This window comes from Piliocolobus tephrosceles, chromosome 2 (assembly GCF_002776525.5).
Source record: "Piliocolobus tephrosceles isolate RC106 chromosome 2, ASM277652v3, whole genome shotgun sequence".
In the NCBI taxonomy this organism is placed as follows: domain Eukaryota; kingdom Metazoa; phylum Chordata; class Mammalia; order Primates; family Cercopithecidae; genus Piliocolobus; species Piliocolobus tephrosceles.
This window is the reverse complement of record NC_045435.1, coordinates 193,293,246-193,315,715: the sequence shown is the minus strand read 5'-3', so window position 1 is coordinate 193,315,715 and position 22,470 is coordinate 193,293,246. Positions and strand designations below refer to the sequence as shown.

Here is a 22,470-nt window from a genome sequence, read left to right as displayed (position 1 = left end):
GCCCGCCACCACGCCTGGCTAATTTTTTTTGTATTTTTAGTGGAGACAGGGTTTCACCGTATTAGCCAGGATGGTCCTGATCTCCTGACCTCGTGATCTGCCCGTCTTGGCCTCCCAAAGAGCTGGGATTATGGGCGTGAGCCACCGTACCCAGCCAATTTTTTGTTTTTTCTTAAGAGACGGGTTTTGTCATGTTGCACAGGCTGGTCTCGAACTCCTGAGCTCAAGTGATCCCACCTACCTCGACCTCCCAAAGTGCCAGGATTACACGCATGTGCCACCATGCCTGGCCTATTTTTAAATTTTTGTTGAGACGTAAGTTTCGCACTGTCATGCAGGCTGGAGTGCAGTGGTGCAATCTCAGCTCACTACAACCTCCACCTCCTGGGTTCAAGGGACTCTCTGCCTTAGCCTCCCAAGTAGCTGGGATTATAGGCACCTGCCACCATGCCTGGCCAGTTTTTTTGAGACATGGTCTTACTCTGTCCCCGACACTGCAGTATAATGGTGCCATCTTGGCTCACTGCAACTTCTGGCTCCCAGGTTCAAGAGATTCTCCTGCCTCAGCCTCCTGAGTAGCTGGGATTACAGGCGCCTGCTGCCACGCCCAGCTAATTTTTGTATCTTTTCAGTAGAGATGGGGTTTCACCATGTTAGTCAGGCTGGTCACAAACTGACTGATGTGATCTGCCCGCCTCGGCCTCCCAAAGCGCTGGGATTACAGGTGTGAGCCATTGTGCCCAATTTTTGTATTTTTAGTAGAGACAGGGTTTTGCCATGTTGGCCTCCTGACTCAAGTGATCTGCCTTCCTCGGCCTCCCAAAGCGCTGGGATTACAGGCGTGAGCCACCGCACCTGACCTTATTTTTGTTTTGTTTTTTTTAAGAGACAGAGTCTTGCTCTGTTGGTCAAGCTGGAGAACAGTGGTGCTTTTAATTATAACTCACTGTAACCTTGAACTCCTGGACTCAAGCAATCCTCCCCGCCAGCCTCCCGAGTAGCTGGGACCACAGGCACACACCACCATGACAAAAGTCGTTATTTTTGACTTAAAATGTTTGTTTCCACTCCCAGGTAACTTCTTTGGGACCAGGGAGAAATCTGTCATTATTAACTAAAAGAACATGAGACATTCAGTAGATTTTTAAAAAATTATTGTTTTAAGAAAACAGCTTTTATCAATAGAAAAATGTGAAAGAGTTCATTACCAAGACAAAGAACATTCTCTAAAGCCTTGAAACAGCATTTTATGTGTTCAAACACTCTATAATCTGCTTTTAGGTGTTACTAAGAAACTTCCTAATCCAAACAAATTCAGGTAAGATTTTCCTGCTTTAATATCAGTGAGTTCACAGACACATGCTTTTGCCAAGCTGACAGTTTGGTGTAGAAGTTTAAAAGCATCCATTTAACAGCTAGTGTCATTGTGCAAACCTCCCCTCGCACCTGGCTTTTAAAATCACTACCACCTACCTTTGTTGGTTTCTGCCCTGCCACCTGCCCGGAAAAGGAAGCTTTCAGGGCGCTGAGGCTGATTTCTCTGGATAACAGCAGGAAAAGCATACGCAGAGGAATGATGAACTAAATCAGCATGAAAAGTAAAATGAGATTAAAGGAGATGAAAAGAAAATATAATAGCAGACATACAAGTTACAAAAGTAGCAAGTAAAAAATAAAATTAAACATGGCAAAGATATAAAATAACTCTATTTAATAATGAAAAGTCTGGTACAGAAAAGTAATCACGAAAGCAGGAGGCCTGCTTGTATATATTTTACATTGTCATGTTATTTTTGGTTTATCAATACAGGCAGAATGAATGCTAACGCACTGAACAGTCTCCTGCAGACCTATGGCCCTGCTAGCCGTTGTTTACTTACTCATATCAAATGGCTGACTAGCTGAACCACCAATTTAATTTAAAAAGGGGAAAAAAGAAAACCCAGTGGTTTCCAATTCTGTATCTGATTTCTATCTCAGAAAAAGCAGTCACAGCTCTCTAACAAGTAATTCAGGAAAATCTTGGTAAAAAATTATAATCTTGGCAGGGTGCTGTGGCTGACATCTGTAATCCCAGCACTTTGGGAGGACAAGGCAGGAGGATCACCTTGAGCCCAGGAGCTTGAGATCACCCTGGTCAACATAGAAAGGCCTTGTCTCTATTTATTATTATTTTTTAAATAAAAAATAAAGAATTATAATCTTGATGTGGTAAAGTGCACCTTTGTGTCTATTACCTGTTTCTGTTGTAGGTGAACTTAATAGAGTATTAGGTCTGTCATCACTCTGTGGAGAAACAGACATATAATCAATAATTGTTACGCAAGAAGAAATACTTTCTACTTTTAGGGTAATTTTGAAATTATAAAAGACAAAAAACAGGTAACTCTCCTTCACGATTAAGTCTAGAGATGAGAATTTGGGCCAGGTATGGTGGCTCGTGCCTGTAATCCCAGTACTTTTGGAGGCTGAGATGGGAGGATTACTTGAGAGCAGGAGTTGAGACCAGCTGAGGCAACATAGGAGACCCTGTCTCTACAAAACATTTAAAAAATGAGTCAGACCTGGTGGTGTGTTCCTGTAGAGGCTGAGGTGGGAGGATTACCTGAGCCCAGCAATTAAAGGCTGCAGTGAGCTATGACTGCGCCTGCACTCCAGCCTGGGTGACAGAGGGAAACTCACTCTCTTTCTCTCTCTCTCTCTGAGACAGGGTCTCACTCTTGTCACCCAGGCTAGAGCGCAACGGCATGACCTCCCAGGCTCAGGTGATCCTTCTACCTCAGCCTCCGAAGTAGTTAGGAGCACATCACCATGCCCAGTTTTGTATTTTTTGTAGAGACAGGCTCTTGCCATGTTAGCCAGGTTAGTCTCAATCTCCTGAGCTCAAGTGATGAACCTGCCTCAGCCTCCCAAAGTGCTGGATTATAGACATGAGCTACCATGTGTAGCCTGACCCCCTCTTTAAAAAAAAAAAAAGGGAGAAGAAGGAAGAAGGAGAAGAAGAAGAAGAAGAAGAGGAGGAGGAGGAGGAAGAGGAAGAGGAGGAGGAAGAGGAGGAAGTAAAAGAGGAAGAAGAAAAAGAAATGAGGATTTGGTGAAATGAATTAATTCTGCATTTTTAAAAGCGAAGATTTTATTTTATTTCATTTTTTTGAGATGGAGTTTTGCTCTTATTGCCCAGGCTGGAGTGCAGCGGCACGATCTTGGCAAACTGCAACCTCTGCCCCTCAGGTTCAAGTGATTCTCCTGCCTCAGCCTCCCAAGTAGCTGGGATTACAGGTGTGTACCACCATGCCCGGCTAATTTTTTTGTACTTTTAGTACAGATGGGGTTTCTCCATGTTAGTCAGGCTGTTCTAGAACTCCCAACCTCAGGTGATTCACCTGCCTCGGCCTCCCAAAATGCTGGGATTACAGGCATGAGCCACCACGACCGGCTTTTTTTTTTTTTTTTTTTTGAGATGGAGTTTCGCTCTCATTACCCAGGCTAGAGTGCAATGGAGCAATCTCGGCTCACCACAACCTCCGCCTCCCAGGTTCAAGTGATTCTCCTGCCTCAGCCTCCCAAGCAGCTGGGATTACAGGCATGTGCCACCATGCCCGGCTTATTTTGTATTTTTAGTAGAGACAGAGTTTTTCCATGTTGATCAGGCTGGCCTCAAACTCCCAATCTCAGGTGGTCCACCTGCCTCGACCTCCCGAAGTGCTGGGATTATAGGCATAAGCCACCACGCCCGGTCTAGTCGTGTTTATATAAAGACAGTCCATTATTTAACAAGCTCTTCCTAAGACTATGAAAAATGATCATCCTAAGACAGAAAATGTTACTGGGAAATATATGAGAAAGAAAAAGCAACATTTTATTTTCTAATAGTATTTCTCCATAATAGTTTCTAAAGTACTTTTTTCTCTGGAGAATAAAATTTAATATTTTTAAAAAGTAATATAGTTTCCTAATTTCAGTTAGGAAAGAAGATGTTTAAGAGATGATAGATATATTTTCTACACTAGTATTTGAGTCCAAGACATTTTCAATTCATTGACCGAAAGAACTGTAAAAAGAAGGAAGAACTAGCTAAACAGTTACAAAGCTTACCTAAAGAAAGGGAAATGTAGTTAAGCTCATTTACAAAGAAATGATGGTTGACCGGGTTAAAGATGTGGAAGACTTGGCAGGGGAGTACAATTAAGAAAAGCTACAGGGCGCGACGGGTCACGCCTGTAATCCCAATATTTTGGGAGCTGAGGTGGGCAGATCACGTGGTCAAGAGATCAAGACTGTCCTGGCCAACATGGTGAAACCCCATCTCTACTAAAAATTAAAAAATTAGCTAGGCATGGTGGCGGGCACCTGTAGTCCCAGCTACTTGGGAGGAGAATCACTTGAACACGGAGGCGGAGGTTGCAGTGAGCCGAGATGGCGCCACTGCATTCCAGCCTGGGCGACAGAGCAAAACTCTGTCTCAAAATAAACAAACAAACAAACAAACAAATTTAAAAAAAGCTAGAATAACATTAACAGTTTTTTAGGCCTTGATATCTAATTGCCTTGAAATATAATCTAAATATATTATAACTTTATGATACAACTAAGGCACATTTCTGGATATAATGACCCTAAAACTAACACAAACATACACATCTGCTCCCATGCTTTCCCCACCATTGGTTTCAATATTTTCAGAGCTCTTACATCGCTACTTAGAGTTGGGTCAGATACATTAATGACGATAAATAATTTTAACTGCTAAAAATAAATAAATAAACCAAGGCCATTTATTGAGAAAATTCTTAAGACTCACCTGGAGACAATTTTCTGGTAACAATTCCTTACTTTGATATCACAGGTTGAGAACTAAGATTTAAACTGTGAGCTGCGCTCGTAAGGCAGTGTGTTCACATCTTAAGTGAAAAAGCCATGTTTGTCAGGGTTATAGATGCAAGTAAACTAAGTTCTGGGTGAGCTGCGCTCGTGAGTAAGGCAGTGTGTTCACATCTTAAGTGAAAAAAGACACGTTCATCGGGTTTATAGATGCAAGTAAACTAAGTTCTAGGTGTTGAGAAAAAATGGAAGTTTAAATAAGAAATTTAATTCAAACAAGAGTAACAGAAACTGCTAAAAGGAATGAACAGGTAAATGAGGCAAAAGCCAGATATCTTTATAAGGAAGTAAAAGAATATGTTTATTTTCAAGGGCTGTGAATAAGTAGAAAGTTGGTTAAACAAAGACATGTTCAAGGACCAATAGACATGGAGGAAAAAATATTTTCAAAAATTTAAAAAACACTTATTTATAGGACATAGACTGGAAATTTAAACGTATTAAGGAGTAAAAGGAGAAAGTTAATAGGCGACTTTATTAGATGAGAAAGAAGAGCTGAAACAAACAACGAACAACACTGAAGGGCAGCGAACATTCTCTCCCTTCAGTTTGAAACAGCAACAGGCCAGGTGCAGTGACTCACACCTGTAATCCCAGCACTTTGGGAGGCAGAGGTGGGTGGATTGCCTGAGGTCAGGAGTTTGAAACCAGCCTGGCCAACACGGTAAAACCCCATCTCTACTAAAAATACAAAAATTAGCCAGGCATGGTGGTGTGTGCCTGTAATCCCGGCTACGCGGGAGGCTGAGGCGAGAGAATCATGTGAAACTGGGAGGCGGAGGTTGCAGTGAGCCGAGATCTCAACACTGTACTCCAGCCTGAGTGACAGAGCAAGACTCCATCTCAAAGGAAAAAAAAAAAAAAAAAAAAAACAGCCACAGATAATACACAACTGGATATGATGAAAACAAAGCCAGAATAGAGGAGACCCGTAAAAATGGTTTCTGAAATGTGTTTTTATTAAAGCTGTAAATCTAAGTGACTTGCATTCTAGGATACCAAAATAATTAGCATAAATCACTGTGAGGCCATTAACTACATTTGGGAACTCCTAGAAAACTGGAGAGCAAAAAAAAGGTTAAGAAATAATCTCTCACTAGAGAATTTAGGCAATGGAAAGAAAAAAACCCCAGAAACTGATACAAACTCAACTTTTACTTATGAAATAAATTCATAAGTATAGTGTATAACTGCTGTGAAAGTAATACAGAAACTAACAAATAAAGAATCTTTTAAAATAATCATTTGACAATACAGCAGGTCTGATAGAAAAAAAGACTTATCTAAAGTCTAATAAAGTTTTCTATTTAATCTCACACGACAGTCACCGTAGAACGAGACAACGTGGTCTGTCTGGATCACACGGCTTTTGGCACAGTCAAAACACTTCTCAGTGCTGACTCTGAAGAAGCCACATGCCTGAAGGTACTCATGGAGTACAACAAATTAACTTCTCTCCCATACAACTAGAATGGTGCTAGTTATGTACCTTCCTTGAGATAATGTTGAAAAAAAGTTTCTGAAATAATTTTCTGCGTTGTTCCAATAACGATCCCAGTTGAGAAAGGCTAGCAAAGGATTAACATGGAAGAGAATTACAAAGTTTTTTCAGGAGGCATCCAGGTATGTAGCGTATGTTCAATAATAACCAGAGAAGGTTTGTTAGATTTACAGTTGTTATAAAGTTGAGGTTATTAGCCGGGCTTGGTGGCGGGCGCCTATAATCCCGGCTACTCTGGAGGTCGAGGCAGGACAATCGCTTTAAACCCAGAGACAGAGGTTGTAGTGAGCCGAGATCGTGCCATTGCACTCTGACCAGGGCAACAGGAGCAAAACTCCGTCTCAAAAAAAAATTTAAAAAGCTGGGGTCAGCATTTAAAAAAACACGATGCAGACTAAGCTGAGCGTTCCCAGAAGCTGGGAAGGGTAGCGGGAGGGTGGCAGGAGGAAATGGGGATAGTTAATGGGTCCAAAAAAAATAAAAAGAATAAGATCCAGCATTTGATAGTACAAAATGGTCAACATAGTCAATAATTGTACATTTTAAAATAAGTAAAGGAGTATAATTGGATTGTTTGTAACACAAAGGATAAATGCTTGAGGTGATGGACAGCCCGTTTACCTGATGTAATTATTACGCATTGTATACCTGTATCAAAATACCTCATGAACCCCATAAATATACACACTTGCTTTGTACCCACAAAAACTAAAAACTAAAAAAAAAAAAAAAAAAAAGGGCATGATACAAGAATTCGGTTTTAATGATTTTAAAGACATGGTCTTGCACTGTCCCAGGCTGGGGTGCAGTGGTGTGATTGCAGTGGTGTGATTGCAGTGGTGTGACTGCAGCTACTGCAGCCTTGAATTCCTGGCACAATTGTAATCCCCCCTCTCAGGCTCCCAGCTCTGGGATTGCAGGTGTGAGCCAGTGTGCCTGGCTCAATGCAACAATTTGAAAGTATTCTGGTACATTAGACAAGTAAAAATATTCAAACACCAAAATTAAATATTCAGGAAAAAATAAAGAATACAACATGAGGAAAAGAACTGTCACTGAGAAGCTGGAGGAGGCTGGGTGCCGTGGCTGACACCTAGTACTTCGGGAGGCTGAGGCACGATGACCTCTTCAGCCCAGGAGTTGAGACCAGCTCGGGCAATACAGTGAGACCTTGTCTCTACAAAAACTTAAAACATTAGCCCGGCATGGTGGTGCACGTCTGTATTCCCAGCTACTCAGGAGGCTAGGGTGGGAGGATCCAGCCTGGGAGACACAGCAAGACCCTGTCTCAACACATAATAGAGGTATAATTAAAACATTTGAGAATTACAGTGGATACTGGGCAAAATGAAGACCAAAAATTTAAAAATCACCCTAAATGAGCAAGCTCTAATGAGGGATGTATTTCTAGTTGTGGACCATGAAACCAGAATGGAAGGCAGAGAACTTGTGAAAACTCATTAAAGATTAACAGGCTGGGAAAGGCATGTAAAACGATCTGAGTTTAGAAGCTAAGGATGGCATCGTAATTGTTTTTAAATTCTTACGTTAAAAAAAATTGTATTTTGTGTAAAAAAAAAAAAGGATTCTTACACTAAAAAATGCTAAATAACTAGAAAATCTCCACTCTGGAAAGAAACAAGGTATAAACCATAGCAGGACAGTTGTAGGTTAGACAAAGGACTTCTTGACAGTGAGAACTGTTCATCATTTTGTACATATCCAATGATAACAAATAAGGAATTACCACTCCTAGAGGCCTTCAAAAAATAAACCACTACAGGTTCTTAATTTTTAGAGTTTAAATTTTTCCAGAAGGTGGAATGTATCATCTCTTATGACATTATTGTTGAAAAAAGCAGGGGGTTGCGATTTTTTTCTTATAGGGCCAGACTCTACATATTTTAGGCTTGTAGGTATATGATCTTGGTCACAATTATTCCACCTCAGCTGTTTACTGTGCAAGCAGCCATAGGCAATGCATAAACAAAAGGGATTGGTTATATAAAAATAAAGCTTTATTTAAAAAAACGAGTGGCCTAGGGGCCACAATTGGTTAACCCCTATGGTAGAGGGTTTTGGTAGTGACAGTGTTTTTCGACTCAAATTATTTTGCATGCACATTAGACGACAGAGTTAATTCGATATTATATGCTAACCAAAGTGAAATAATAACTCACAACAAAAAAACCTTTGATAAAAAAATCAGAATGACACATCAAACAGAATCTGAATACAAAGAATTAATATGAGCTCTGTGACTGTCTCTAGCATCATAAAACTTTCAAACAATTTCAAGGGAAATCAACGTTAAACTCAAACAGTTTCATAAACAGGTATATTTATATGATCCTATATTTCAGATTGTTAGATCAATTCACTGAAAAATTCAAGGCCTTATATTTACCCCCTCCCCAAACTTCCTGGTGAATTACAGTAACAAGAGATACCTTAAGAGGCGTGAAGGCAGAAGAATGAGGCAGGGGAGCAGCACGGCCCACTTGATTCAAACCTGACAGCGACTGCATTTCAAATGAGAAAGAGAAGAAACAGAAGGCAGCACTGATATTAGCAACTGTCAGGCAGGCAGATCTGACTAGTGAAATGAGAAAAGGACAGGTCACTGACAATCTTTCCAATGGTTTACTAAGCTATTGACAGGCCAGAAAGAGAATACTTGGGGGACAACAACCCATCAACACAGTTTTCCCACTTGTGGAATTCAGGATAGTCTCAATACCTCATGCCACATTAATCAAGAAATGGGAGGCATGATTTATTAAAAATGATTTTATGCAGAAATAAAACAGAACATCAACAATTTTAGCATAGTAGCCTTGAAACAAATGAGTCCTGTTCCTATGATGGGGGACTTTAACCAAGCAGAACTGGTATCAATAAAAACAATATTTTTTCAACATTAATCCAAATTAGATATATTATAATGAGGATGTGAGGATTCTGCATCAACCTGAAGGAGGAACCGGCATTTCATCTCTGCCTCTGTGAAACTCCCACTGACTCTAAGAGGGGAAGGTGGAATTTCCCTTTTCTTCAAACCTTTATCTTTCACCAACCAACATACAGCTGGTTAGATGTACTGGAGATATAGTTAGATTGTATATATATAAATATTGTCAATTAAAAAGAAAAAATTTTAAAGTATTTATTATATAGAATTTTTATTACAGGTAAGAGATGCTCAAAACATGACAATTTTTCTCCTTTGCCAGACGGAGAGTGGAAATCAGAGAAGACAATACTGTCACAAAGGGCACTGGGTAAGGTTTTACCTACTAAAACAACAAAATGCCAAGAGCTTAAAAACAGTGAAGTCTTTCTAAGGAATTTTTAAAAATTTAAACTAGGACAACAAATTTCTAAACCATGAGATAAATGAACAAGAAAACAAATGGGTGTTTGGGAAAAGGTATGTGTATGGTCAATAAAATAAACACGACTGTATTTTTAATGAGAATTAACATATTCGTATTTGACAAAAGCAGCATGTAACACACAACGTATTACATGTATCACAAAATCTATCTTAAGGCAGCAAATAATGAAGATAAAAATATACCACAGAACACAACTGTGACAATGGTAACACACTGTGTATGCTTCTGGGGTTTAGATTGCCTGGGTCTACTTTTTAATCAGAGGTACTGCAACGACTGCCAATGTCAAATATAAAAAGGAAAACTAGGAGTGGATGAAGAAGAGGTAAAATAAGCCTCATGAGACCTGATACAGACAAAAGCAACAGGAGCTTGAGGGGTAGCCCGAAGAGAATGTCAGTGTAACTGATATTAGCTGCTATAAATCTTTATTTCAAATCGTATGTTTCAAGGTCTTTAGATCAAATTCAGCATTTACCTTACGATATCATTCATCAGACCTTTTCATCATGAAACAATTTAATAACCAGTAGATGCATAGAATTTATGTGTTTATTCAGGAAATATTTACTGACCACCTAATATATCCCAGGAACGGTGGTAGGGATGGAGTAAATTAAGTATATTAAGACAAAATAAAATATCCTTGTGCTCATGAAGCTTATCGTCTAGTAGTTCAATAGAAAAGAGATAATAAAAGAATAAACAAGCTGGGCACGGTGGCTCATGCCCGTAATCTCAGCACTTTGGGAGGCTGGGGCAGGAGGAATGCTTGAGCCCTGGAGTTAGAGACCAGCCTGAGCAACATGGTGAGACCCTGACTCTACAAAAAATTTAAAAATTAGCCACGTGTGGCACGAGCACCTGTAGTCCCAGCTACTCAGGAGGCTGATGCTTCAAGGAACCATGTTCATGCCACTGCACTCCAGCCTGGGCAACAGAGGGAGACTCTGTCACAAAATAATTAAATAAATAAATAAAAATAAAAAAATAAAGCAAAATTAAATTAAAAATAAAATAAAAATAAAAAATAATCAACACCCAAATAAAAGTACCATGATTTAAAAAAACTGCTGTGACAACAGTAACACACCACGTATACTTCCTGGGTCTCCCCTTCATCAAATGTACCGGGCTCCTGTCAGCTTATTTAACTGTCCAGCTGTGGGCTGACGTAAGGGCAGTGGGCTGCAGAAGAACCATGTGAAGGATGGGACACTCAAACAAATACCTGAGAGACGAGCAGGAATTAATCAAGGGGTATATGCAGGGAGGAAAAGGCATTCTATGTAAAAGAAACAGCATTTGCAAAGGTCTGAGATGGGAAAGGGCTTATGATATTTGAAGAGTTGGGGAAAATGCTGGTATAGCAAGAGCCCAGAGAGGAGACTGGAGATGGAGGCACCAGACAGAGCACGAAGGAGCTTCGAGGCCACATTTAGACTCCACTCTAAGCAATAGGAAGCCTTCTGAAGCATAGTTTTGATAATATGAGGTTTTATTTAAAATATGACTTTTTGCACAGTGTTGGTTGGACATTATTTGGCATACAAAGAAATGTGAGATGTGCTTTTAAAGGTCATGAAACTTAGAAGAAATTCCTTGCTTTTAAAGGCCATCTAATTTAGAGGATCCGATATGAATATCGGTAGCTAAAACATAAGGGAATGTGTTTTGACAAATGGCTGAAGGGAATTTCAAGTTACACACTAAAGGGATTTTGCTGTTGCTGTTTTTCTAAATTCCACTATTTCCTTAACAAAAAAGTCTTGGCACTCAGACTTATACCACGTATTACATGTGTTATTAGCCCTTTAGTTTCCTCAATGGTTTCCAGCTACAGCACGGTGTTGAATGCAGGTCCTCCCATCAGCCAGACAGATGTGGATTCCCAGCCTTGCACTTACTATCTATGCGACCTTGGACAAGCCACATTCTGGGCCTCAGAAATCATCTGTAAAAACGTGCTAAATTTAACTTTCACTCTTAAGGTTGCTGTGAGGAACAAATGAGATAATTTTGGTAAGTGTTTGGATCATCAGAGGCTCTCAATATTTGTCTAATTTTTAACTTGTTATTCGCTTCTTAGGCCAATTCACTCACACTAAAACTCTAGAGTCTGATGACTGTATTCACCTATAAGACTGCCCAGTTAAAAGGTGTTTTATCCATCTCAAAGGAAATGAAGATTGCAGAATACACAGAAATGTGAACAGACTATGGAAGTTTGTGTAACAGGAATGTCATGCTGAAGCATGCAGCTCATGCAGTAGTATGCACCCTGGCAGCAGTTACTAGCATGAGACCGAACTGCTATAGATACTAGACTTCTGAATCGCGCTGCTACGAAAAAAGTAACATAAAACATGATGGGGAAAGAAATTCTATAAACGGTTAGAATTCTCTCGCAAGGCTAATAAAAGTAAGGCTTTAAATAAACTTTCCATCTTATACTCATTTTCAGCTGATGAAACAGGCAATAAAAGTAAACCAGTGTTAAACATGATCAGTAGTTAATGTTTCCTTGAGTTTAAAAAGTGAACATGAAGGAATAATCTTGAGATGTAAGTATTTAAAACCAAAGTGAAGGATTTTCGGTAGCTGAAAATACGTAATAAAATAGGATGTCAAATACACAGTTGTGCAATCAGCGTCATGGGCCACCTTAACATACAGTTGACCCATGAGCCAAATTAATGATTAATAAAGTAAGTGCTCCTGGAATTAGACACATTGAAAACGTGACTATTACGTGATGCCTCTGTCCCCAGCACACGCACAAAGCCAACATGGTTCTCAACGCAAATGCTGAGTCTTGGTGGCACTGACGAAGACATGAGCCACAGCACTCTGACTCTAAAACACTGGGTCAATCACAAATAGTCATGTGGGAAAAGGGTTTAGTTCTTTCTAAAGCATTTAGTAATGATGCTCATCATGTTTTATGGTATTTAGATATAGTTTCCGAATAAAAAGTACAAGAGCTATCCTTTAATCTCTAAACACAGAAACGTAAAACTCCATTTTGTGCGAAACTCTTACCACTAACAAGGCACTATCATCAGTGTGCTGAGACCTTCTGGATGGGAAGGGGCACTGGAGAGGTGAGAAAAATGAAGCAACGTCAGAAACAAACTACGCACACGTATGACGTATTTCACGAATACACACACAAGGAAAGAGACATATTAAGACATACTTTTGAAGATGTTGACATAGAGGACCACATTCACAATCATCTGGAATTCGTGCATTATAATAGTCAGTAAGCTGGTTCTGACTACTGATTTTCTCCCAGAGTTTAAACAACTTCAAATATGATCTTACTGCCTAAAACCTTCCAAAGCAAGGAGGGAGCAGAAAGCTGGAGAGAGATGTAACAATAACATAAAGAACCTGCAGTCATTTAGTGAGCCAGTGACAGACCAGTAGCCCAGGGGTCATAATTTCTAGTCTAAGTATCTCTTCATTTTCTTTCTCAAGCAAAATGAAAAGTACGATTACAATTTTTAGAACTGTTTATGTTATTTTCCGGTGGAGCTTTAGTTTTCTCGAGAATGAATTACTTGAAAACAATCATCAAGAAGGAAATATTGAGTAAAAAAGAAAACATATATTAAATTTATCAAACTTTGGTTGTCAAAAATGTGTTAGAATTATTACCAGGTGAAGAAAACACAAGTGAACAGGCCTGAGTCAATCTTTCAGGTATTATACAAATACATAATGTTCTAACATAAAAAAAAACTAGAAGTAGTTCTATGTCTGATAAAATTTTTTAAAAAACCTCTATAACGGACAATTGAAAGCATTTCAAACAATACACTTTCCCTTACCAGAAACTCTTATGCTTGAAAAACACTGAAAATTGCTGCTTCTAAAGCCCCAGGTGTTAGGTTTTCAAATAACTTATTTTATGAAAAGCAAAGTCAAAATTCACATGAAACAACGCTTTTATGCCTTTTTCAAGGAGGTAGTGATCATAAATTGAAAAAACTGGGTCAGGCGCAGTGGCTCACGCCTGAAATTCCAGCACTTTGGGAGGCCAAGGCGGGCAGATTACAAGGTCAGGAGTTCGAGACCAGCCTGACCAACACGGTGAAACCCCGTCTCTACTGAAAATACAAAAATTAGCCCGGCATGATGGTGGGCGCCTGTAATCTCAGCTACTCGGAGGCTGAGGCAGGAGAATCACTTGAACCCGGGAGGTGGAAGTTGCAGTGAGCCAATATCGCACCACTGCACTCCAGCCTGGGTGATAGCATGAGACTCTGTCTCAAAAAAAAAAAAAGAAAGGAAACAAAAAAAACAAAAAACAAAAAAAAGAAAGAAAAAACTGGAAGGCTTTTAAAGGGAAAATGGTTAATGAGAAAGCCAACTACAATAAAAACATTTGGTAAAAGCTTCTTTTTAACAGATCAAAATAGGTGTGTAGATTTTTCAAAGGTTAAGTGATTTATTTTCTGTTAATCTGTAGCAAAAATGTACTATTTGATATTATAAAGTAAGTGTTATCATTGATAACACTGAATCTGAAATACTATGTAAGAGTCTTTTTTTGTTTAGTAGCCGCTCCATTTACCTGTACCAGGTAAAGCTCCTGGGACTCTACACACCACACTTCAAAGACAGAGGAGGGGGATGGTGCCTCTGGTGGCGGGTCAGGGAGGGAAATGTCATCGCTAGATGGATGTGCACAGCTGAAAAAAGCCTTGATCTATACATTCTAATAAACTCCTTGGCTTGTATCATCTCCCTCATAAGGAGAATTTTGTGAGAGGGAAAAAGAAAAGTGGCAATATTCAAAAAAGCACTGAAAAGATGATAATTACATGTAAACATTACATCTGCATTGCAAAAATAATCAATTTCAAAGAAAAGGTGATTACATCAACTTACCTCACCGTCTAGGAGGGGTTGCTGTTTTTGTGGACTTTGTGATGCTTTTTGCTATATAACCCCAAAACCCCCCCAAAAAGGAAGCTGGTTAGAGTCTGGAACATGGAAAACAATAAATTCTATTTACTAAAATAACCACTCACATTAATTTTTTTTACCTCTTGTATACAGCATTTTTCTAGATTTACTAGTTAGAACCGTTTAGTTACAAATTTTTAAAACTATACATATACCTACAGAAACACGTTTACAATCAGAATACTGACCTTCTCTCAGTGAACTTATTCTCTCCCTCTAATGGCTTCAGTATCACTCGAATGGTAATAACTTTAGCTAGAAGCAAATCTCAGGTTTGTGTTTTCAACTGCCTGTGGAAACTCTTTACTTGGAAACCCCACTCCACTCATATCTGACATATTCAAAAACAAACTCACAATGTCCCATACTAACTGGCTATTTTCTCCAATGTGTGATATCTAACCATCTAATAATAACATGATAGCATTGCTGTGGTCCCCGCTTTACAACGTGCTCTACCGTATGTCACTGTGTACACAGTATTTCAGTGATTCTTCTACTGTGTGAGATAAAATATCATCATCATATTCATTTAGAGATGAGAAAATCAAGAAGAGAGGCTATGCGGCACGTGCAAGGTCTCCAAGTTCGTAAGTAGCATAACTGAGGTCTGCGCCTGTCTTCCAACTGCAGAGCCTGCGTTCTTTCCACAGTGCGAGACCCTCATTTGAAACCATTCTTTTAGCCTCCAAACCTTGCTTTGGGAGCTTTTCTTTCACCCTCTTCAGTGATTTATTCATCATCTCTCTTACAGGTAATTCAGCAAATCCATTTTATTATAGTAATAGGGGATATAGCATCTACCATACTAGTATTAAGCATTAAGTATATCCATCATAATTCTGAAATAGTTAATATTTCATAGTTAAATATCACACACAGGAGGAAGCTAAAGGCATAAAATGGCTCAGTAACTTTCTAAAAGTCAAGCACACAGCAAGTGGCAAAGCTGGATTCAAATTCAGAAATTTCTGAACTTAGGCTCTTGTCTCTGTGCTATACTGCCGACCCTTAGGACCCTTAGAAGCCATCTGGCTTTTATGCCTTATTTTACACCCTAGTCTAACTATTGCCATTTCTCTCTTCTTTATTTTCCTCTTTCTAGTCTCTTTCTTCCTAACCGATTCTAACACGAGCACATTCATTTTTCAGAAGTCTCTCTCGTCATGTTTTTTTCCTGCTTTGAAACTCAGCATTCTCTTTTACTTAACAGATCAAGATCCAACACTAATCTGACATTTAATCAAGACTCTCTACAAGTTGACTATCTCTTGCTAGCCGTGTGACTTCTATAGAAGGCAAACTGAATGAGTTAATTTATGCAAAGCACATAGAACAGCATTTAGGATTCAGTGTTAACCATTATTACTGAGAGGCAGCATGGACTGTGCTCACAAAATAGGCTTTGGAGCCAACCTGCCTTGTTCTAATAATAGGATTTTAATCCTGCCACTTACTGAGTATTTAATCTTAGTAAACTGCTATTCTCTCTGAGCGTGTTTCCGTGTTCATAAAAAGAAAAAAATGGTACCTAAAGAGATTGCTGGAGAATTAAATGAGTAAATATATATAATGTACTTAAAATAGTGCCTGGTACATAATAAGCATTCAGTAAGTTTTAAGTATTATCATCATCTCAATAATTCGTTTTTCCCGTCAGTCTTCAATACAAACTCTCTAGGCCAGCTGGTATTTCCTGCAAGCACCGTTATTTTAAATCTACAAATCGTACAAGGTCATCCCCAGTTCCCATCCCGTTTAGATTTCCTCAGCCTAGATTGAACCCCCCTTCACACCATCATCCAGTCTGTTCTTCCTGGCTATTTCCTACATACTCATTCTTCAGGGTCCTGTATCATTTCTTTTTTGAGGTCAATTCTGATGACACTTGTTCTCTAAGTCTTCTATTGTCTTGAATATAAAACAAGCACTTTTATTACAAGCTGTCTTATTTTCTGTTTATTTCTGTGATAAGGTCTAAGCTGTGCCTGGTGGGCAAGGCTTGTATTTTATGCATCTTTAATTCCTTGTACAACCAGCATTCCATAAAGGTCTTTCAAGTTGAATGGACGAACAAAGTTAGGCTTTCAGAAGTCTAGGTTTGCCTCCTGATTATGAAAAGGAATTTACTATAAATGACTACATTGCTTAATTTTCCTACACCTGCAGCTTCCTCATCTATGAAACCTGAACACCTCCAAATGACCTATGAAGAATAAACCAATGAAGTATTTTCATTAGTTTTAAAAGAACTATATAAAAAAGTTTTTATGTGGTAACAAATCAAGTAGGGATTTAAGGGAAAGAGAAATGGCTGGACAAATTAGGAGAAACAGGATCTGGGTATTCGATGACTTGCACAAAAAGACAACGACAGAGATAAAGGAGGCCAGGAGAACATGGCACCAGCACATTAACGTTCTTACGAGGGGTGAAAAGGCACGAAAAGAAACATCTCAGGGCAGACGGAAGGTTCTGAGGGAGGGATTAAGAGAGGTACCTTTGTGAACTTCTGGTTGTAGGAATATTAATTTTAGTATTTTTGCTATTGGTCAAAAGATTTAGCCACTTTTTTTTTTGAGATGGAGTCTCACTCTGCCGACCAGGCTGGATAGAGTGCAGTGGTGGTGATCTCAGCTCAGCTCACTGCAGCCTCCGCCTCCTGGGCTCAGACAATTCTCCCACTTCGGCCTCCTGGTTAGCTTCCTGGTTAGCTGGGATTACAGGCATGCACCACCACGCCCAGCTAAATTTTTTTATTTCACTTGAGACAGGATTTTGCCATGTTGGCCAGGCTGGTCTCAAACTCCTGACCTCAGGTGATCCACCCACCTTGGTCTCCCAAGTGCTGGGACTACAGGCGTGAGCCACCATACATGGCCAGATTTGCCTACATCTTGATAGAAAATAATAGACAAGGGAACTTGTTGGATGAAGAGGAATCAGGTAAGAAAGAGTTAAACATCATCACCAAGGGTCTGATACATTCAGAAAAAAATAATTTATCAGGTAAAACAGACATATGCATGGTACTTAAAGAAGATGGTCTCTAAAGTATGAAATATAGGAAAGTCTTTAGAGGACAAGAATAATTCATTTAATCGTTCAACAAATATGCATTGACGATTACTATGAGCTAAAACCTGCTAAGGTCTAGGGATACAGTAGTAAGTAAAACAGACATGGTTCTTATCTTCATGGAGTTTACAGATAAATGAGAGACAGATATTAAGTCAACAAAATTACAAATAATTATTTAATTATGAACAAAAAAATGATTTCAGAACAAAAAGATAAGTAATACAGGTAAAATAAAATGTTATTGTTTCAGACACTACTATAGAGGCTGCAAAATATTAAGAAATATTAACAGGGTTAACTGAATGTGTGTGGAGAACAGAAAGGAACAAATCAAAGTTCCTGCAAAGGATTAAGCCTGTGAGGTTAGCAAACTTTTGTTATTTACTAAAGCAGGGAAGCTGGAGAGAGGTCTGAGTAACAGTTCACATTTGGAGGGCCTTAACTTGTTATTTGCTAAAGCACTATCAGTTTCATGTGACTGATCTTTACTATGACACCAGAAATTGAGGAAATGGCTGCTGGATAGTAAAGTGACATGTCCAATGATGGACTGCTAAATAAGAGTCAATAACTGTTAATAAGATAATCACTTCCATCGTCCTTATGCAGATAGACACAAGTAAAAGAGACACTCTATTTAGTCAAGATTCCTTATAGAGAGAAAAATGGTTGACATTTTAATTGACACAAAAAAAGCAACAGGCTTGGCCAAACAAATAGGCACTTCACCTCTCAGCAGCTTGAACAGTGTCATTCAAAGGACTCACTTTGACAAAGTCCAGGACAGCATCTCTCTGGATCTGCTTGGTCCTTATTTTCTCCTCTTCATACTGCAGGGCAGCGAGCTGAGCCTCTCTGCGAGTGCGCTCTACTAACTGCTCCCTTCTCCGATGAAGTTCCAGGTCTGTATGTGACAGCTGGAACCAAAGCGTTATTGTGCATATCAAAGTAAAAACAAGGATCACTTTACCAACATTCCCTATCAATTCAGGGAACTACTGGTGACCCATGCAGCTTTTGCTGTGAAGTCACCTAGCATTTCTTTACATGTGTTTCCTGCCAATCTTTTCCCATCTTTGCACCGTTCTTATATACATTAGGTTGGTACAAAAGTAATTGCGGTTTCTGCCATTGAAAATGATGGGAGAAACTGCAATTACTTTTGCACCAACCTAATACTAGAAAGCTATCACGAAGGTAAAGATCTTCTATCTAGTGTCCAAAAACACTGTTAGCAAGTATTACGTACATATGTTATATTAATTGAGACAGCTAGTAATGCTTAAATATATCTGGCAATTAATGGCAATTTAAGTATTATAAAAGAAAAAAATCATCTTAGTTTAAAAAGCAAAACTAAATAAACGTAACTACTAAAAATTACCTGATTGTGACTTGCTGATAGTGACAAGAGAGAAGATGGCTCAACTGGAACCCTGATCCAAAAAAGAAAACAGAAAAAAACTCTTCAATAAAAAGACAAACAGATGTATAAAAAACAAATGAAATTTTTATTTTACAGTAGCTTTCTATTAATCAGCAGCAAACCGCCTAGTCAGCATTGAAGGAGTAGTTGCATTTTGTAAACCTACGCCCAAGTCATTAAGTGAAACCAGAGGAAAATCTGCCACCTCCAACTCACGTTTCATGTGGTATCATTATGTCAGCCAATAACAAGAGTTAACGGAGATAACTTTTCAAAAAGTATCATTTCTTTATAACGTGAATAACTATTATCTTCGTTACCATCATGATTAAAACAAGATACAGGTAAACTGAGATCCTTTCACACAGAGCCATTCTATCAACAGAAATCTAGAATACTACAGAACCTGGTAACTGTATTTATAAAGCACACCTGCTCTTATTTTCAATTGATGAAGTAATTTTAACACAGAAATAAAGATTCTGGTTTATTTTTAAGAAAACTACGAAACCCTTTTTTAATGCTTAAAAAAACAACAAAAAAGTACTACTTCCTCACTGTTATCAGTGTTAATTCTTGTGGTTTACTGTTTATCCTTTTCCTGAAACAGTTTTCATTGTTCAAGTCTCTGTAACTCATCTTTGTGTCTGAAACTAAAACTGGCAAAAGTAGTGACTGTGACATTTAGGACCTGGCCTCTGAAACTATGATGATGATTAGCCTATCAGGCTGATCTAAAGGCACTGAAATCAGTGTGCTATTAGGGGAACAAAAACAAAATCCTGCCATCATTGCTCACTGCAGTCTTGACCTCCTGGGCTCAAGCCATCATGCCCAGCTATTTTTTAAAAAATCTTTCTGTAGCAATGCCGGTCTTACTATGTTGCCCAGACTGGTCTCAAACTCCTGCCCCTCAAGCCATCCTCCCACCTCAGCCTCCTAAAGTACTTGGATTACAGGTGTGTGAGCCACTGCGGCCAGTCTTTTTTTTTTTTTTTTTTTTTTTGTCTTTTTTTGAGACAGGTCTCACTCTGTTGCCCAAGCTGGAGTACATTGGCATGATGGTGGCTCACTGCAGATTCGACCTCCTCGCCTCAAGTGATAATCTCGCCTCAGCCTTTCGAGTAGCTTGCCTACAGGTGTGTGTCAACCAACCCAGGCTTATTTCTGTAGTTTCTGTAGAGATGGGCTTTGCTATGTTGCCCTCAAATTCCTGAGTTTTTCAAGTGATCCACCCACTTGGGCCTACCAGAGTGCTGGGATTACAGGTGTGGGCCACCGCACCCCGCCCTGATTACACATTTAGAGTAACAGGAATTAAATGCAACTTTCTCCCTGGATTGCTAATTTCACTGTTAAAATTTCCCATAGCTTTTACTGGCCATCTGTAGATGAACTGAACCAAAACACAGAAAGGACCAAATAAACCATCTCAAGTCTGTTTATGTGCCCTAACCTGAACACTATACGTTAACAATGCTTATCAATCTTTGTTTTGTTTTGTTTTGAGACAGAGTCTTGTCCTGTCGCCCAAGCTGGAGTGCAGTGGCACGATCTCAGCTTACCACAACCTCCGCCTACCAGGTTCAAGCGATTCTTTCGCCTCAGCCTCCTGAGTAGCTAGGATTACGAACATGTGCCAGCACACCCGGCTAATTTTTTTATTTTTAGTAGAGACGGGGTTTCACCATGTTGGCTAGGCCGAATTTAATGAAATGCAGTCATTGAACACCTGACCTCAGGTGATCCGCTCGCCTCAGCCTCCCAAAGTGTTGGGATTACAGGTGTGAGCCACCGTGCCCAGCTGCTTTTCAACCTTTTAATACATATCTTCTTTTTACATGTTTCTTTTTTTCTTTTCTTTCTTTTTTTTTTGAGACAGGGTCTCATCTCAGTCTGTTGTCCAGGCTTCAATGCAGTGGTGTGATCTCAGCTCACTGAGACCTCCACCTCCCGGAGTTAAGCAATCCTACCTCAGCTTCCTGAGAAGCTGGAACTACAGGTGTGCACCACCATACCCAGCTAATTTTTGTATATTTTTGGTAGAGATGGGGTTTCACCATGTTGCCCAGGCTGGTCTCGAACTCCTGGGCTCAAGCAGACCACCCACCTCAGCCTCCCAAAGTGCTGGGATTACAGGTACATATATTCATTTACCCTCTTTTTACAATACTTCTTTAAAAAGCCAGTCAAACCCATTGTTTCCACTTCATCTCATTATTGTATTTTGTACCCAATCCAATCCGCATCCTGTCCTTACAATTTCACTAAAACTGTTCTTTCTTTCACCTCACAAGTTTGTCAGTGATCTTGACAACCCCAAATCTAATAGTTGTTTCTTAGTCCTCCTCTTATTAAACCTATCAGCAGGGCGGGGTGCAGTGGCTCACGCCTGCAATCCCAGCACTTTGGGAGGCTGAGACGGGTGGATCATGAGGTCAGGAGATCGAGACCATCCTGGCTAACACGGTGAAACCCCATCTCTACTAAAAAAAATACAAAAAATTGGCCAGGTGTGGTGGCGTGCACCTGTAGTCCCAGCTACTCAGAAGACTGATGCAGGGGAATGGCTTGAACCTGGGAGGCGGAGGTTGCAGTGAGTCAAGATTGCGCCATTGCACTCCAGCCTGGTGACAGAGCAAGCCTCCGCCTGGAAAAAAAATCTATCAGCAGTAGGTGATGTTGTTCATTCCTCTCTATACTTCTTCAAACACTATTTTTAAGGCCAGGCACAGCGGCTCATGCTTTTAATCCCAGCATTTTGGGAGGCGAAGGCAGGAGGATCTCTTGAGTCCAGGAGGTCAAGGCTGCTTGAGCTATGATGACACCACCACACTCCAGGCTGGGTGACACAGACCGTGTCTTGAAAAAGCAAAAACAGCAGCCCTGGTTTCATGTAGCCTCTGGGACACCACTCTCTTTCTCCCATCCCCATGACCACCCCTGCTCAGTTTGTTTTTCTGGTTGTTCAAGCCCTAATTCTTGCCACCTTACTCCAAACTCATAAATCTAACTGCTTACTTGATAATTCCACTCGGATGTCTCGCGTGTACCTGAAACAGAACTCAATCACAGCAGAACTCTCAGCCCACACCCCAGATGTGTCCCGCTTCACTCAGGCTAACTTAACCACAGCAGAACTCTCATCTCACACCCCAGATGTGTCCCGCTTCACTCAGGCTAACTTAACCACAGCAGAACTCTCA

The 22,470-nt window shown here is 39.8% G+C and overlaps 1 protein-coding gene across 6 annotated transcripts in view; it reads right to left on the bottom strand.

Moving 5' to 3' along the window:
• LRCH3 (leucine rich repeats and calponin homology domain containing 3) overlaps positions 1-22,470 on the bottom strand; it is an 89,256-nt gene that overhangs the window by 13,813 nt on the left and 52,973 nt on the right. For 4 of the 6 annotated variants that reach the window (XM_023214882.3, XM_023214878.3, XM_023214877.3 and 1 more), the window contains exons 11-17: positions 19,223-19,274; positions 18,606-18,755; positions 14,680-14,730; positions 12,823-12,876; positions 8,833-8,904; positions 2,238-2,286; positions 1,474-1,581 (exon numbers count right to left, since the gene is read on the bottom strand). In XM_023214882.3, the coding sequence (XP_023070650.1) occupies positions 1,474-1,581; positions 2,238-2,286; positions 8,833-8,904; positions 12,823-12,876; positions 14,680-14,730; positions 18,606-18,755; positions 19,223-19,274 (536 nt within the window). The remainder of the gene's footprint in view (positions 1-1,473; positions 1,582-2,237; positions 2,287-8,832; positions 8,905-12,822; positions 12,877-14,679; positions 14,731-18,605; positions 18,756-19,222; positions 19,275-22,470) is intronic. The other 2 variants (XM_023214879.3, XM_023214881.3) reach the window with 2 other exon arrangements.